We start from the raw sequence: 19,653 nt of genomic DNA, 5'->3' as shown, positions 1-19,653 counted from the left end.
AGCCGTGTGTCACCACTGGTGACTCACCAGCTGTGGAAAGCCCGCTTCATTCTAAAACTGCAGCCCGTGTGATCCAGTTACGAAGAAAATAGTGACAGATACAGAGCATAGACAAGGGGGAGGATAACAGACAGTTTCAGGTGCTGGACAACGAGACACACAAAGTAAACGCACTCTCCCTCTTGGGCTTAAGCAACGACAACACCATGTTATGTCATGTTATGTTTGAGAACCAACGCTATTATTTATTTGTTACAGTAAGCACTACAGTATACGACTTCCATGAGAATCTACATGAGCAGCACAGCCTTTAGGAGTAGCTGCCTGTTGTGTATTCGGGCTGAAGTACAGTAATCCGTCAGGTTCATGAGTCACTTGCCTTTACACACACTGGCTACGCTCCGCTCCCCTCTGGGCCCTGTCACCACTTGTTCTCCAGCAATAAGCTAATTGATTTCAGCCTTCACGCACCATGCACAGCCATATTCTCGTGTTAAAGGGGGAATCCCAGAGGGAGCAAACGCCAAGAGTTTTAATAAACAAAAGTGAAAGATGATAATCAATCATGTGCCATTGGGCATTACAGGCTTGCTTAATTACTAGTTTAAACCTGTGTGGTCCCTATTTTGGGACACAACGTTTTAGGCATTGTTCCATTGTTCCGAAATGTTCTGAAACTTCTGAATCATACAACAATACAAGTACCTGTACTGAATGTACAGTAAGGCTGAAGTGATTAACAGACAAGTGATGTCTAGATCATTGTCGGTCTTCTGACTCGCCTTCATTTATACATGTCGCACGACATGTATATACATGGACCCTCACAGTGGAGTCAGTACTGCTGTATGGGGCTGTGAGACATGAACCCTCACAGTGGAGTCAGTACTGCTGTATGGACCCTCACAGTGGAGTCAGTACTGCTGTATGGACCCTCACAGTGGAGTCAGTACTGCTGTATGGACCCTCACAGTGGAGTCAGTACTGCTGTATGGATTGACCCCTCACAGTGGAGTCCATACCATGGACCCTCACAGTGGAGTCAGTATACTACTATATAGGGCGGGCTGAAGCATGGACCCTCACAGCACAACAGGCAAGATTCCTGAATGGAGTCTACACAAGAATGTTACGAATGGCACTACAGTAGGTGTCACATGGACGGGCCACATCAGCAATGTGGTCCTCTATGGGGACATACCACAGGTCACAGACAAAGTCAGAGAGAGAAGAATGAGGCTGGCAGGGCACTGTGTCAGCCACCCGGAGGTTGGAACCAGTGGCAAGCAAACTGACACTATGGGAGCGAACCCAGGGCATAGACACCATGCACTGCGGCGCGGCAGCTTAGCTAACAACACTATAGCTCAAGACCCTGATGCTACTGTAGATAGGAGAGTGTGGAAGGCATGCAGCGATGCAGGTGTTGTCTAGACCGCAGTCTAATCACATATACAGTGTATATAGTAGACACTGTACATACATCGACCACAATGTAGGAAACAACTCCCCAGGACTTGTTTGCGTTATCCTTTTAGCTTTAATGTAATTTCAGATTTTGTATTCAATCACTCACATGGAAATGACTGTGCAACTCGCCTGTGAGTGGATCAGTTATGCAACAGACTATAATTAGGCTTTATAGTGCAGTGTCGGCAAACTTGGCCAAAGCCTTGATTGATCTAACCCTTAATCACCAAGCGAGGCAAGTGAGTAATTTTGATTCATTTGTGAAACACGCTGCACGCATGCATCCAGAGGCCAGTGTCTTGTCCCAAGGAATGTATTTACAGAAGGAAGAGCTGATGTCATGATACGCCATGATACTTTCATGGACACTTTATTGGGAGGCAAACCTCGCACCGTAAGTTCCATGAATACATGGCAGTGAATGGAGCAGCTCGTGAACAAACATTATTTGGGAACAATTGTGATTGTCATATAGTCTGTTCAGAAATTTAAAAGAAGACACAGGTTGTTTTCCAATAACTTGCTTTTTGATGTACACAGTACATCATTTTATTGGAGGATCTAAACAGTGACAGGTATCATTTTTGTCTCTGTGGTACCGCGAAATTTGGCTGCCAGACAGGAAACATTGGTCTTGTGATACTTTGTACGTTCAGAAACGTATTTTGTGCTCTTTAGATAGCTCTATAAAATTACGTGTACACATCGAAAAGCAACAAAGCAGACAATAATGTGTTTTATGTCTTCTGTTTTTTTCCAGAAGTGTTTACTTTACAAAGGTCTCAGTCATTCAGAAAGAGTGTTTGTTCATGAGATGTCCGGGCTCTCAATAACTCCAATGCATTCCACCAAACGTCCGGGTGTAATTTGGCTCCCATGGTATGACGAATCTGCCGTCTGGAATTGCGTGATAGCGAAAATGACATTAGTGACTTTACGTTATTTTTCATATACGTATGTCTTGTTCGAGGATATTTTTAATCTGCAATCTTTTCGTCACTCAATGGAACATTTTTAACCACTATACCGACCACCCTACTGATTTAATCAGAATTGTCGATGAAGTATTCATCATCCAGAGACAAGAAAAATACCCTTTTTGCTTCAGTTTACTGCATACAGTAGTTGGTGCACAGCCAGAAGTTCATAATAGAATTGATTGCCATATATTGTCCTTGACGGCTTGAAGTGCTGGCATTGGCCAAAGCAGGCTGATTTATATTATTTCCCCTCACATGGAACTTCCTGTAATTTCCCTGTAATATATGCCCCTTTCTAAAAAAAACCAATCTGAGTTGCTCAGGGGAGTAATACAGACTCAGAGTAATAATAAACCGTAGCACCATCCATTCATGAGAATTAAAGGAGCTGAATTGTAGTTTAATAATCAATGGGGGCTGGTGGTGAATGGTGACGCGACAAACGCTCACGCAGTGACACGAACCACCAGAAAAGAAATAAACACACAAGCACAAACACGCACGCGCCGTGGGACTGACGCACACACGCATGCATGCATGGCTTCCACGCAGTCACGTTGACTAGTATGGTAGAATATGTTAATACAATAATATAACTTATACAATCTGTATGGTAGAGTATGTTAATACAATAATATAACTTATACAATTGGAATTGAGGTGGTTGTATTTTGTTTCCCTGCTGTTCTGTTGAGACATTCAGGTGGTGTCCAAGAGGCATGCAGGCTCCATTTGCTCAATGGTAAACATTTCAGTACTTGCACATCCGGTGGTAGAAAAGGGAAAGGTACACAGTGTACCGTACACTGCTTTAGTTTTTTGTCTCCTGTCAACTGATCCTCAGTTTTCATCTTCTCCGGCTGCCCATTGAACCATCCATCCATAGCGTCTGCCTCCAGCAGAGTGGCATGGCATGGCATGCTTGGCTGGCATAACAGGATATGAGATGGTTGGTTGGCCTCTGGGAGCCTGATGCGAGGGTGGAATGGAACCACCACTGCATTTTTACTCAAATTCAATTGTTGCAGAACAGCACGTACTGAAAACACAGGTCAAAAGCCTTGAGTGACTATGACAAAAACATGATCGTCGACTACCTTTTTTCACTGATGAAAACTAAATAATAATTAAAAATCACACCCGTGTGAAGTAAGGGGCGCTCTTATCATCAACATTGAGGAGCCAATAAGAGACCACTATGTTTACCCTGACAAAAAAGTACATACCCAACCAACTCGATCTCATTGCACCGATCAGTTCCTTTTACTCACCCAAGATATCATTAATAGCCAATAAGGGCACATTATGGTATCTCTTTTTCTCCTGACAATACAACGACTCAAACTTAATACATACAGGTATGTTTTACGTGTAACCTCTATTAGTCTAATCTAATATATTAAAGTCTAACTCATGTTGCTATGATTAGATGATGTAATGGTGATGTAAAACAAACTTGTTAAAGGGGAATACCACTCATTCTCAAGTCATTAATATACCTTAGAGCTGTTAGAGCTGGAAATAAAATTAAAAAGAAATCGCCCCATTCTGTGTTTCCTAGAACTGGCGGTCTGAAAAAAATCATTAACATGGTGAAACACATCTTGATGATGTCATCATACTACCAGATCATAATCTGGATGGGAACAGAAGATGCCCTGAACTGGGGGTGGCACCAGAACAATAGATTTGTCCCACTCATGTCAACAATGAATAATGCTCCAGAGTCCAGACAGTCTCTTGAAGGTCATTCATTTTAACTGCAAGACACTCTGCTGCTCATGCAGAAAATATGGACTACCCTGTTTACTACTATGAAAGCTGCATCTCCCGTCCATCCGTTGGTCACGCCTCCATATATTGTGGCCAATCCATCACGCCTCGTGACATCATGGAGACCCTTAGATCTCCATATATGGATCTGACCATGTGACATCATGGAGACCCTTCCCCCTGACATCACGCCTTGTGACACGTCATGCCACCATATATGGCATATGCCCATGTATGAAGATCACGACACTGACCTCATCAAACCCTGGATAGCCATGGAGAAGCCTGGATCATCACCTAGATCTGCATATATGGAGCCGGCTAGCAAGTCCACATCTGGCCTCCAACCTCAAACCCTCACATCTCCATATATGGAGCTGACCTGTTTCTGACATTCCGTATGTTGATCATATACCACACCCGTCCTTCCTGTTCCATATGTTGATCTGACCTCATCAAACCCTGTACACTCAAGACACGCTCCATATATGGCCAGTACAGAATTAATTCCATAATTGTTAATCTGACCCCCCCATGCCAATTAAGCACCAGCGCACGCAACCTTGTTTCTTACCCTCAGGGCATCTTACTGGTACTGTCTGTACAGGAATGTGACAATCCACATCTTCCAGAGGAGCTTGAGGATGATGATGAATAAAGACCAACACCAAAACCCACCTTTCGTGGTTGAATAGTTACCAATTTAATCTCCAAGCAGCCATATTGAAAATGATGCCTTCATTTCCAGCATGTTTATTTACCTAGATACTAGATTTATTTACCTATTTACCTAGGAATATTATTCCCTATACATAGTCTAGTCTAGGGACAAGTGCTGGTCATCTATAACAACATACAGTCAATAGAAAAAATATATATACAAATTATTTTTCACTTGATTCTGGTGCCTCTAGGGTAGACATGCTTATGAGCATACAAAAAATCTAGGTAAATAAACATGCTGGAAATGAAGCATATTATGCCCATTAATTCCATTTTGAACAACCATTTCAGATAACACTGATGGGCAAGTAAATCAACCTCTACTTATTACAGATACTCTTATCCGAGACCAAACATGGATATTTCAAATAGCCCCAAAGGGACCCATTATTACACAACACAAATGTTTTGCTGAAGAAATTACTTGGAATTGGGGGGGTAGTTGGGAAAGCAGTAAAACAAGATGAATTGATCCCTCTTTGAAAATAAAGGGCTTCCCCCGAATGCAACAGTCCCGGCATGGTAGCGCAGTCAGTCCTATTCATTTCCACTTTTAGTCCTTATTTCACATGACTATATAGTCTTTTCTATACTCAGTATGTAGGCCTACTTTATGTTCCACTTTCCCATGGAAAGAACTAACATATCATTCATATAGGCTACAGTATAACTGTTGTGCAAATGAAATCAATCAATAAATATTAAAATATTATTAAAATATTTTTTCATCCCACAATTTTGCTCAAGTTTTGTTCAAAAGACTCCCAACCCCCCCCCACCCCCCACCCCCCCCCCCCCCCCCACACACACACACACACAGCACAGAACACTATATGCAAGTATCACATTGGCACGGGCACACTAAACGCTAACACGCTGGAAAGAAAACGCCCCTGTCGGCATATATTGACTACTATGGAGAGGTGGAAGTGCTCAGACAAAGAGACTGTATTAATTATTCAAGCCGGATCACTGCAATCCATTACATCGCATGTATTATGAAGCAGTCTGACCCACCGCAGCCTCCATCCATAATGACTGGACTCAGAACAGAAGGTCCAAGTATCAGGAGAACCTGTCTGGCCAAGAAGGTAAGCTGTCAGTGGTGTGAAGTACATTTACTCCATTTTCAGTACTTTTACTTCTACTCCACTACATCTCACGAGGCAAATATCGTAAGCCTACATTTACCCCACTACAATTATTTGAAAACTTTATAGTTACTAGTTAATTTGTAGGTTTTGTGGGGGGAAAAGACACATTAACCAATAACCATGCACCTCAGCCCTACTGCATATACATTTTGGCCATTTGAAAATAGCCGATCTACAAGCTCACAATGTGTCGCGGTGCTATGCCTTGTGAGCTTGTAGATCAGCTATTCTCAAAATATTCTTATACATGTTATACATCTGCAAACATGTGAAGCAAGACATTCTGCATGGGTACCGGTACTTTTGGTACTTTGAGTTTGAGTACTTTTTGATAACAATACTTTTGTATTTTTACTCAAGTCAATTTTGAATTCCAGACTTTTACTTGTAACAGAGTATTTCTACATTGCAATATTGCTACTTTTAATCAAGTAAAACATTTGAGTAGCCTATACTGTAATTTTCCACCCCTGGGTGTTGGCAGGCTGCTATGGCAAGAGGTCACCCTGCAGCCACAGGAGAGGTGTGAGAAGTGAATTATCGTTGCGCTACCGCACGCCAAGGGGAAATATTAATGTACTATCTGATGGTAATTAAGAACAAGACCTCTAGACTAGAGCATCAACAATTATTTAAAAGAGAGTGTTTACAGAAGCTGTACGTCACGTGGTCCAATTGGAAGCAAGGCCACAGACAAGCACAGTTTGACGATATAGTGTACTGAAAAAGATAAGAACTGCAGAGATCTCTCCGGTGCAGACACCACATGGCTGGACCTGTTCGCGGGGTGGGGGGGGGGCAATCAAAACTTGATTTGCGAAATATCAGGCTCGTATTGTTTTGTTAATATTCATGTGTGTTTGTTAAAATTCATATCAGGGACATTTTCCCCATTATATTTTGAAAATAATTATGCCACGTTTTAGGGTTTGGATCACTGTGGATCAGTGTGTTGCCTCATAACTGGACTGTAGGATGAATGTCTGTCTGTCTGTCGACGACATATACTATAATGACATCAGGGATCTCCATCCATATATCGGCATAAAAGGAACACGTCTGAACAGAGATCTCCATATATGGGCATAAAAGAGACACAGGTAGACAGACAGATGGATACAGGTCCTTGACCTGAAAAACCTGGAGGACCCCTGGTTGGTATAGTATGACCCCTGGTTGGTAGAGTGACCCCTGGTCTTGACCGACAGTCTGTCGTCTGTAGTTGTACAGCTGAGAAACTCACCTCCATGGTGGTTAAGTTGCATCGATGGGTTCCAGCGAACCAGCCGTCGGCAGAGCACTGGTCGATATCGACAGTCTGCAGATTGATGTCCACGCGCACCACACCTCTGCAAGGGCGAGAGAGAGAGAGAGAGAGAGAGAGAGAGAGAGATAGAGAGAGAGAGAGAGAGAGAGAGAGAGAGAGAGGAGGACATGTTTTGGTTTTTTGCCTCCATCCAGGGGATACAATATATATTCCATATAGGTGTTCGTTAAATACTGTGGGAAATACATATATCTATACAATGAATCATGGGCCAGGGGAATGTGATTCACAGCCTATCATGACACCCACAACAATACATGGATGGATAGGATAGACCGGTATAAGCACTCTGAAAACTGAATCATTGTACCATTACTGCAATCTAGTTCTTATAGTTTATAATAAAGGAGTTCAACATGAACATTACATTTCCTTTACAACAGCTGCTACAGTGAATATGTAATGAATACACTGTACAATATTTGAAGATCTTAACATACAATGCAAAAAGGTGCAGTTAAATAATGTTGTTCACTAAACCAGTTAGCCCCTCCTATATTCCAGCTATAGTGACGATTCTTGTCCTAACGCAAACATTAAATGCCATTGATAATTGATGAATGGAGAATGTACGTCATATGTGGACGGGCAAATCTTCTTTTTTGTCCTAACACAAAGATTAAATTCCCATTGACAATATCATCATACATAATGAAGATGCATGATGATAAGAGCACCCCTCGATCACATCACACGGGTGTGATTCTTTTCTTCTTCTAAGTAATTAGGCTACATGTTCCTACAAGAGATGATTAACAAGGCTTTAATTAAAAAACACTAGTGATGTTTAATTTTAATGCATTTTGCCCGAGGTGTACATTATAATCTTCCATATTGATTTAACTCGGGGAGTGTAAAGATCCCAGATGGGTCCATTTGGGACCAGTTATACACTGGAAGCGTCACTGAAGAGCCCTCTCTGCTGTCCTCAGGGACATGGCGGATTGGAGGAGAACAATTAGCACCTCTATGTTCTTGAGTGGACACGTCTCCTCACAGACTACCGACATCAGCATAGAACTGGAGGAACCAATTGGCATTACGACAAAATAGTCTCAGCTCAATGTATCAACGCATACTCTGTAGTGATGGCCATGTGGAGAACGTTTATTAACCAGTAACCTTTAAGGAAATGTTTTGGGAAAGAAATTGCATTTTATCCATAACAAAATACTAATACACTGCTTTTCCTAAGATGTGCTATTTACAGCAATGATACGGGAGAAGGACTCAAAATGTACTATTTGACTCTACCAGCGCTCCCATCCTTTTTTACAATTAACCATTAACCGGTTACCAATGTATTAACAGTTAACGGTTGGCCATCACTAATACTATGCATACTGTGCATACACACACACGCACGCACACGCACGCACACACGCACACACGCACACACACACACACACACACACACACACACACACACACACACACACACACACACTCCAAAATATTGCCGGTATGTCGTTGTCCCTGTGGACCAGCGGTGAGTAGAACACACCATGCACTGTACTGTTATTAATAACTCCTACTATGGTTTTTGCCTCCAGGCCAATGGACCTCAATGTATTCCATCGCACCGCTCGCTGCCTCTGTGAAAAATGGTCCGTTTATTTTCCATGCTGCTGTTATGTAATTGTGCATGTGTGCGTGCGTGTGTGTGTATGCAGCGATGGACAAAGCACACAACACTAGTACTTCAGTCAGCAGTGTTGATTTTGACAGAAAATATTAATTTGGTTTAAGTCATAGTCTTTGGAATAAATTTAATTTATTTAGTCTTCTGAAATGTTTTAGTCGACTAAATATAAGATTTTAGTTGACATGGGAATATGTAACGATTAGGTAACATCTAAAGTGCCAGTCTAAATGTAAACAGCTGGACTGGAGCCTGGATCTTTGGGAACTTTCTGTTCTTTGAAACCATTGACCCCCCTGCACATTACATTGCTCCCAATTACTGCTGATAACTGTTCATGTTCATACTTCATACTCAATACCTTTTTGTACAGTCATTTCATGTTACTCACTACTATTACACCTTCTCTTATATCCAAAACTAAAATAGCCCATGACAAAATATGCAGTGTTGTTGTCCACAGACACAAATCTAAAATCTCCATATTTGCCCAAATTGTGCTGAGTGCCAGTCGCCTATCGCCAGTGTGTGACGGCGGCCCGAACGTCTAGTTGTTGTAATTTCACAATTCACTTCAGTCAAGTTTGTACGATGTAGCTTGTTGCGTCAATGATTGACACACTTTGACTGGGGAGTGGGGATAGCTAGTGTAAGATAAGGGTGTCAAATATTATTGCCATGCAAATACTGTAAATCATGCAAATATACATGACCTCTGGTGTGTAAAGGTCTCAACTGTGTGTGGCCTCCACATGAAAGTGAAAAGTGAAGGTCCTGTCTAGTTCTTTGATATGATGATTGGAATAGAGAGGCAGTCAGTGGATACGTTACATCCAGTAGCGGCTCTTGGTGATGTTGGTTGGAGGGGCTGCCTAAGAAATATTATGCTACAGGCCATTGGCCAATATACGATAGTATATGCTGATTGATTGATTGATTTATTAACAGTTTGCAGAATTACAGTACAACTCAATACAAAAACATGCTATCCATTGTTCACCCTATACTACAGCATGTTCACAGAATACTGGTCTCTACAGCAACAACAGCATCAGCATCACATTCCACAACAACCCAGTACCCATGCAGTGCTACTGCATGGGTACTAAATCTATACTAAAATCTATTACACTATGCTACCCGACTAAGTTCAACCTGCAGCAATAGCATCATATTCCAGATATCAAAGTACAGCAATGACACTACTACAGGCCTATACTTTGTTACAGCAAATGCTCCACAACAACAGAAGTGCATGCCCACAACAAACACTCCACTGAACATTGTTTGTATTTGTATGTACAGATAGCTGCTCTTATACTGTCAGTACACATGCACGCACGCATGCACGCACGCACGCGCGCAACTGGCGCAAACGGGCCGTTTGCGCCAGTTGCGTTGCGTTGCGCGCGCGTCGGTGCCGTTTCGAAACAAGCAACTTGCAAGGCACACACACATGCACGCACGTGCGCGTGCGCACGCACACGGCACCGAAACAACACTAACACACGCACACAAACACAGCCTCTCTCTCTCTCTCTCTCTCTCTCTCTTCCCAACTCAATGAGAGGTCGAGCCACTTTCAATGTGATTAAACCAGCGATTATGTTTCTTAACTTTGTGAGATGAATGAAGCAGACCACTCTACCTTTCTGTGGGTCCGGTGTGCGGTCAGCTGTCTGCCCCAAGCAAGAATTTCAAACTCACAAAACGTATTCTTCGTATCCTTATTCCTTTCCTTTTGTTATATGATCCAAAATGGACGATATGCTCCCAGTCAACTTCATTTTCCCCTCCACGGACACGGGACAAAACGGATTATAAAGTAAATAATAAACTTATTTCATTTAAAATACTTCCGCCAACATAAACAACCACACACGAGCAGGTGCTGTGATTGGTCAATAGCCAATGACCTCACGGTCTGAGGCGGGCATTAGGGCTGAGCACAGCCCTCTATTGGCTCTGGGCTCTGGGGCTGAGATATTTTAGCCCCAATGGCAAGTAAACCAAGCAGGCGTGTCTTGGCAGCTGTCAATCATTCAACGCAATGAAAGCCAATGGAAGCATTTTGGGCTGTAAAAAATCAGCCCATTTTGACCTATTTTGTGTTTTTCTTGTAACTATTTGATGCTGTTGCTGCTTTAGATTATACCAGAATATAAAAGTATCTATTCTAAAACATTTTAATAATAATTTCTCATCTTTACTCCATAAGATAGGGGGGGGGGGGCCCTTGCATCACTGGTCCCCAAAGATTTTAGCACGAGACCCAAAAGAAAAATGTCTCCTTGGGACCCACATATAGTGAAAATAGCTGATCTACGAGCTTGGCGATTTGTCACTGGTACACTGTAGGGTTTCTGAAGTGTCCACAGCCCTCCTAACAGATGTTTATGTTGTATGAGGGGGAGAGGGGCAGTCGAAACACAGCCGAAAGCCATACAACAGCTTGTAGTCCAAATTGTTGTGAGTGAGGCCTAAGGCCTCACTCACACCTTTCGATCTAGCATACAACATTGATGCATGCTAGATGTAAGCAAGATGTAAGTGTCATGCATTTCCAATGGAAGTCACATGGTTTGATACAACATTTTGGACTACAAGCTGTTGTATGGCTGATGCTGATACTTTTGTACTTTTACTCAAGTACATTTTTAATATGGGACTTCTACTTGTAACAGAGTACACACTGGCACTGAGGATTCCAGTAGAAAAGAGAGAGACGGGCGTGCACATTTTGAGCCGGGCAACTGGAACATCCCCAGAGGCATCATGGGAGCATCATCATCGGGGACCTCAGGCACAAAGACAGGATTATCACACAGATTATTAGTGCTGCCCCCAGGAAATGGAGTCTCTCTCCCCTTTCATCCCCCTTTCTCTGTGGGTCTGAAAGGCCATGCCAGCAAAAGGAGGGGCCTCTCTCTCTCTCTCTCTCTCTCTCTCTCTCTCTCTCTGCCAGTCAGGGACAAAACACAGCTATATAGTGATGTTCCAGAATAATAAAGTTGGCTGACATAACTCCTCATCATTCAGTACTCATCATTGTTACTGCTCAGTGTCCCTACATAAGGGCATTCACCGGATTCACTGAAACGTGCTTGCGACTACAGTGGCCTCGGCGGTCTTTGAAGTCCACATAAATGAAGAGCAAATGTTATGCATACATGTAATATGCTTTTTACAGTGCGGTATGTCAGTATGAATGCCTTTATACACCAACAATGATGCAAAAGAATCATCTTGCCACACACCCAAGAACCCCGTTTATCCGTCCGCCTTTGTGCGCCTTCTACTACCAAACCACACCTTTTGCACACATCTCGCCATGCACAACACCACCGGCATGCCTGTCCAGACATACTTACGCACTACTTTGCATCCATGCAACTGTCATATTTACAGTAGGCTACAATACCCATTTCTATGAAAAAACACATTATTGCGAAACACCACCAGCCTGTTTGCTGTTCTTTGATATGATGATTGGAATAGAGAGGCAGACAGTGGATACGTTCACTGGTCCCCAAAGATTTTAGCACGAGACCCAAAAGAAAAATGTCTCCTTGGGACCCAGATATAGTGAAAATAGCTGATCTACGAGCTTGGCGATTTGTCACTGGTACACTGTAGGGTTTCTGAAGTGTCCACAGCCCTCCTAACAGATTGAAAATGGGTGAAGTCAGGGGGCACGGTGGCACATTTGGTAGTGCTGTTGCCTCACAGCTAGAAGGTCCTGGGTTCGATTCCCGCTGGGGACACTGTGGGCACTGGCGGCGTGTTCCCTCCTCCGCGTCATCAGTGCCCATACCCGAGGCGGGGGTTGGCGATAGGGCCTTTCTGTGTGGAGTTTGCATGTTCTCCCCGTGTCCCCTAGGGTAGATACCCTCACAAAAACATTCCATAATCCTGGTCTCTAAAACTACCTTAGATAATTGGCACTGGGTGAAAAAGAAAACTGGGTTACAAAATCGTGGGATAAAAATTTTAGAAGAAGAAAATGGGTGAAGTCGTCCCAAGCCAAGTATAATATTCACACCATATATACATTCTATAAATAATATATTGGTTGCAATCTATTGGTTATCTGACTGAACTTCATTCTACCACCACTAATCATCAAGCAGCATATCATCTCTGTCGGGTGGAAACCTGTATGCCAAAAACCATAACTTTTCAGGATTCAAAATTTAAAATAGCAAAAGTAGCTCAAAAGATCCACAAGCTCAACTACGTTTTATGCATTTGTGTGACACTGTAGGTGTAGGCACTAATTTCCCCCCAAAAAGTAAAAATATGGAGATAAGAGGTTTCTTTCTGCCCGACAGCAACAACATAATACTGTACATGTTTAGATGGAATGTCAAATACTGGTCCCAAAGCCACAATGTCTCCAATGTGATGGAAATTGCAAGAAGTTGACAGCACGAGTCAAATGCTTAATGTGAGTCTGCTGGGCAGGATGCTGCCAACCCCACACCCCCACCCCCCCCCCCCCCCCCCCCACACACACACACACACACACACACACACACACACACACACACACACACACACAGGACATTGTATTGAGCTCTGTCGCTGTTCATCAAAGAAAACCAAATGCCAATGGCAATTCTCCAGAAAGAAAACACGCGCATGCACGCACACACGCACGCGCACAGGCACACAGAATATAATTCCATTTTGCATACATACTGTCACTGTCGGGGAAAACCCTGTATGTCCCTTATGTTTTTACATGCCAGTCGCACAAAAGTAGCACAAATAGCCGACCTACAAGCTCACAATGTGGTCGCTTTGCAAGTGAAATTGGATTAAGTCTGTCTGTGAGGTTTTATATATCTTGAACCAATTCAAAGTATTAATAACAAAATAGCTCGTGACAAAATTATAATTACATTAGATGTCCTAAAAAGTATTTGCAAAACTATTGTGCTTTTCTTTCTGATCGTTGTTCATGCCTGTAGCATTAGTTTACTGTAAGAGTCTTACAGTAAACTAATGCTACAGGCATGAACAACGGTCAGAAAGAAAAGCACGTCTCTGTTGGGTGGAAACCTCATGTCCAAAACTACTTATTTTTACTTTTCAGTATTAATATATATATATATATATATATATATATATATATATATATATATATATATATAAAAAGCAGTAGGTCTACAAGCTTGAAGCTCAGCTTACCTGTCAATTAAATCTCAACATTTCCAAAAGGACTTCACTGTATACAAACTCTTGGTTCAGTAGCTTTGAACCTTTTTGCACCTTTTATAAGAGGATTTGGTCAATCAGTAGCCTGCTGTTTTCATCTGTTGTGTTTGAAAATGCATAAATTGTGCTGTCATACATCCGTCTCTAGGCCATTGTGAGCTTGTAGTTTTTGCTATTTGCTTGTCAGGGTGGGGCTGGGGTCCCCATTTCAAATGTGATTGTTTTCAGGCCACATTTCGTGGCCTGAAAAGTCTGGGAACCCTTGGTGTAGTCTACAGGCACTGAAAATATTTTCCCATACACATACTATTTGCAACGGCAATTTACAATCTATTTCCAATGTCCACCTTGGCATTACAGGGGCATAAGGGAGTTTCCTATAATACACAAACAAAGTCCAACCAATATTCAGTTATAATACTGCAACGAGAACGTACCAGCTGAATTAGTAGTACATCTTGGCTCCTTGTTCCATATCCTCTGTCTGTATCTTTGTGTTTCTGTCTGCACAGTCTGCTAACTGGAAGGAACCGTGTGTTCCCTTCACTCTGTGGCTGTGTGTGCCCACACTAATTTACACACCTGTGAGTAATATGTGCTTCCGAGTTTCCTAGGGAGCTTCAAGGAAGCTTTTTTAAGGAATGGACGCCAGGGATGCGCCATGACGCTCATGGGTGGCAGACCTCACACCGGAAGTCTGAAGTTTGATAGCAGAGTCTGCTATCAAACTTCAGACTTCTCTCAGTACAGGTTGTGTTCCAACATTATGGTTGACTTACACCGACACAGATCACTCAAATGAATTGAATGACACACAAGGCATCATGGGACACTGGAAAGTGTGCACACCCTGTGCATGTCAACCAATCAAATGCCCGGCACCCGGTGTCATAATACTACAAAGCAAACATGTCAATATCAAAACATTAATAGCTCCGATAAACTACTATACTACTTATTTCTGAAATTCCAAAACCTTTTTCCACAAAGGAATCATTGTGTCAGTAATCACAGACACTTTCTGCAATTCAGTCATGACTGTCCTGTGGAGAAACACCGTTGATTTGCTCTGATCGGTCACTGTACATGTATTGATTCTGAGACCAGTTCTATCATCATCAGGCCACCCTGGGATAATTAACCTAATGACATAATGAGATTAAAATCCGAAGAGAGGAGGCCAAATTACACACCAGCACCTTAGTTTGTTATTAATAAAACCAAATCGTCTCTGTTGGGTGGAAACCTAATATGTCCAAAACTGATTCAAAGGTATCAAATGTAGCAGATCTACAAGCTCAAAACGTGTCAATTCACATCCACGCTTCCAGCTTGCAGATCTGGCTTCTTTTGTGCTTTAGTGTGACGATGCAAGTAGGGCGATAATTTATGAAAAATATATCACGAACAGTTAGAATAATTACGGGAGATAGGAGGTTTCTTCCACCGACAGCGACGATATGTTCATCATGTCTGATGATTATATGGGTTGACAGTGGTACACAGAGGAGCACATGCAGGCAGGCACTTGGCATTCTTATAATGTTGACATTTACTGGCTGAAGGCGGGTAGTATTGATGTGCCACCTCACCGAGCAGCGGTGTCCCAGTGACGTCAATGAGGGGAAGAGCAGTAAGCACCTCGGAGATGCTCGCTTAACCCCTCGCGCACACTTCAGGTCAGACTTCAATCCAATACAAGCCACTTCATTGATTAGACGCAGAGGTTCCCAACCACTGGTACTTATAGTACCACCACTGGTACTTATAGTACCACTGGTGGTACTTGAGCCCCCCTCTGGTGGTATAACACAGAGGGCTGAGTTGCCCAAAAGAAAGGAGAAAAAAAGACAAAAGTGGAATGAAATATTTATATTACTACAGGTTCTTCTGACCAAGCAATTGGTTGAAATTGGCAGCACACCTAGCTGTTAATAGAATGATTGAGAACGGATTAATCACATTAGAAATATCAGAAGCTGTGCTCATTAGTTATTAGACAGAGTTTTGTCAGAGCAGCAGCATTATTGGCTTAGGAATGGAACAAAAAGGGCAGGTATATGCTCCTGCATTTTTTACATGTTAAAATGCAATAATATATTATATTATGGTGGTACTTGAGCCAAATATATTCTGAGGTGGTACTTCAGTACCATTTTAATTTCCAGGTCCCCCAGTGTGACATGATATCCATTAGGCTACGCAAATGGTTGCATTTGTACACTCTCAGAGTTACAGACCCATAAGGGTCGATTTGGTTCCAAACTATCATTTAGCTGGGGACTAAGGACCCCTGGGGGTCCCCAGACCCCACTTTGAGAACCAAGATCCTTGCAGAGTTTGGGAGGTAGAAGCTCTGCTTCAGGTAAAACGTACAGTAAAACCGTTTATAGTGTTTTGTCTCTGCACACATTCAGTGAGCAGTCCGTCTTGGCGTTTGGTGCTTTATAAGCATGTAGATCTACTATTTCTGCCATTTTTGGAAAATGTTTGAAAATGACTTGTGATTACCAGGAAATACATTATCTAGGGAGGCGATTATGTATGTAGGCTAATAATTGTGACAGGCCTCATGACGGTCAGACCTTGTTCTATAACCAGATACATTTTCCTGGTGTGTTATTATAATGTATTATTATTATTATTGTTTATTTAAACACCCCCTCTCTCTTTTCATCTCAGCATATTACAGTACAGCGTCTAGCCTGGAGCATTGTGGGGTTTCCTTGCTATCATGTTTTTGGACGACATCCATCTCTAAGCAGATGCTCATGCTGGTGGCGTCTCCCTGGAGCTCCGGGCCTCCCACTCACAGTGAGTGAAGGTCCCCCCTGGCAGGCAGGCAGGCAGGCAGGCAGGCAGGCAGGCAGGCAGGCAGGCAGGCAGGCAGGCTGTCCACACAGCAGACCAAAATGAGGAAGTTTAGCCAAGCTGAAATGAGCAGAGTTCTGCCAACTAATTAGATGCGACTTGGCCATTGAGGAGATATGATACACACGCACGCATGCACGCACACACACACACACACACACACACACACACACACACACACACACACACACACACACACACACACACACACACACACACGCAGGTATCTCATATTTGCATGTAGGCTATACCTTTTAGAGGCCTTTAATTGGTTTGCCTCTTTCATTCGCTTCTGTGACTTCCTGAGATATTCTCAGACTCAAAGCAATTATAGAAGGTCGGTATTGTACTGTATGAGTGCCGGGGTCTGATTTTGAACTACTGTATATGCAGCAGGTATGTGCAAACACACACACACACACACACACACACACACACACACACACACACACACACAAAAACACACCACTCAGAGGCACATACGTAAGCACTCCCATACCCAGGCTCTCTATCTATCTCTCTGTCTAACAGACACACAAACACAGTGCTGCTACACTGGTTTAGTCCTGGTTGTCTAAGAGCTGTCTCCCCTGTGACTCCAGTGCGGCTGAGGAGAGAGACACACGGAGAGAACAGGATGAAAGTGTGAGTGTTGTGATTTCTTGCACCTCCACCGAAACAGGTCGATCCAGCAGAAAACACATGTTCCTACAGCCCTGCAGCAACCGGCGACATAGAGAGATGCACGCTGCTTGTTAGCCTCCTGTCTATTCAGCAAACAAAATGGAACCATGTACAGTATGATGCCGACATCAGTCAAACGATTAAGATGACAACAATTACGTATACTTACAGACATACTGATACTTCACTGCAAACCTTCTTCACGAAGGCCAGGGAATATCATCACTCTCAACATGAAGTGACTGAACCATTACGCGCTCACGTAAGCCTATTAAATACTTTGTCATTGTCATATTGCGCTGTGAAAATAGCGAGACAAAATAGCTGACGCTCATTACATGCTCACAATGCACTGTGAGGCTAATATAATGTTCACTATTTTCATTTTCAAGGTTTTATTTGATAGCAACAGTGGAGAGAGACAGGACATGGGAGATGGGGAAGGACCTGCGGATTAAATTGAATATTATTGAAAATTATTGAAACGTTTTGAAAATGTTCCATTAAATCAATTCAAATTATACATTTGCCAAAAATAGGGAGTGGGACACCGGGTTCAAAGTGGTTAATAATAAGCTAGAATCAAGATGTCCCTTTGCAGCAGCAGGGCTGTTGTTCTACATCATTCATTATTAATAAATCATCATATTGATTGTACTGGAGGGGAGACGGAGACAGACTGATGTCTGGAGCGGCTGTATTAGGCAACGTTTCCCTCCCTATTTCCTCCTTCTCATCTGTCTACAATGTAGACGGATAGCCTACACACTGACCTCCTGAGCCTATAGTATGACTCTATAGTCGTCTACATCAACCCCAACGAGGGCCCCTGGGCCGGTATTTTTTGCAGGGCCCCATAGCGCGTGGCATTTTTGTGTTTTTCCGAGTTTTTATCATCTTTTTGACCTAAATTTAACAAAATCAATGGCCAATGAAGGAGCCCTTTTCAGGGTGTCAAACCCAGTACCACGCGGTCCAATTTCCCTGAAGGTCCCCTGAGAGCCAAGGGCCCCTGGGCCACGGCCCCACTGGCCCAATTGCTAATTTGTCCCTGGTCTACATGCTTAGTTTCAGGAGGCAGTGTGTAGGCTACTTGTATGGAGGCCAAGACACGATCAAAGGGGTTCCACCACGCCTCAAGCCAAATTCAGGCTGGTCCGGACTATCTCAGGAGCGGGACTGACTGGAAGAAGGCACTGGAGCAAACTCCAGCGTTTTTAATAACAGATGGTGTAAACTAAAGTAACAAAGTATACATTTTACTGAAGTACTGTATACTTGAGTACAATGTTTGAGGTATTTTTAATTTTTTACCACTACATCTCAGAGGCAAAGATTATAGTTTTTACTCCATTGCATTTGAAAACTACAAATCACGTGGCAACGTATCTGTCAGTGCATCTGATGTATATGTATTGACATTGAAATTCACATTATTTGCCTACAGTGCACACACACAAAGGCTTTAATTGTCTGATTCTGCTCCAGTGCCTTCCTTCTTCATACACTATGTCAGGGGTTCTCAAAGTGGGTGCCGTGACACAAGTCCTGGGGTGCCTCAGAATACTGTTAGAATTTGGAACAGTATCAATATCACTTCAGTTTAACCACTTAGTGTCAGGGTCTGTGACGTGTGACGTTTTCTTGTGTACGCTGTTCTTGGTTTTTGTTATTGTTTTACCCTTCTGTTGTGTTGTCTTTTGTAGTATTGTGTTTTCCCTGTGTCTTAGTTCCAGTTTGAGTTTCACCTTTAACTTGTGTACCTTTTATTTTGTAGTATTGTTTTGTGCCTTCCTGTCTGCCCCTGTA

At 42.7% G+C, this 19,653-nt stretch overlaps 1 protein-coding gene across 1 annotated transcript in view; it reads right to left on the bottom strand.

Moving 5' to 3' along the window:
- The window catches only part of gpr158a (G protein-coupled receptor 158a), a gene marked incomplete at its 5' end in the record, with an annotated part of 75,519 nt that overhangs the window by 52,135 nt on the left and 3,731 nt on the right, over window positions 1-19,653 (bottom strand). Inside the window, one exon of the mRNA XM_080793766.1 lies at window positions 7,344-7,449. Within this exon, the coding sequence (XP_080649892.1) occupies window positions 7,344-7,449 (106 nt within the window). The remainder of the gene's footprint in view (window positions 1-7,343; window positions 7,450-19,653) is intronic.

Source organism: Protomyctophum bolini, assembly GCF_963924005.1.
Source record: "Protomyctophum bolini genome assembly, chromosome: 21".
Classification (NCBI taxonomy): Eukaryota; Metazoa; Chordata; class Actinopteri; order Myctophiformes; family Myctophidae; genus Protomyctophum; species Protomyctophum bolini.
This window is presented reverse-complemented; position numbering and strand designations above follow the sequence as displayed.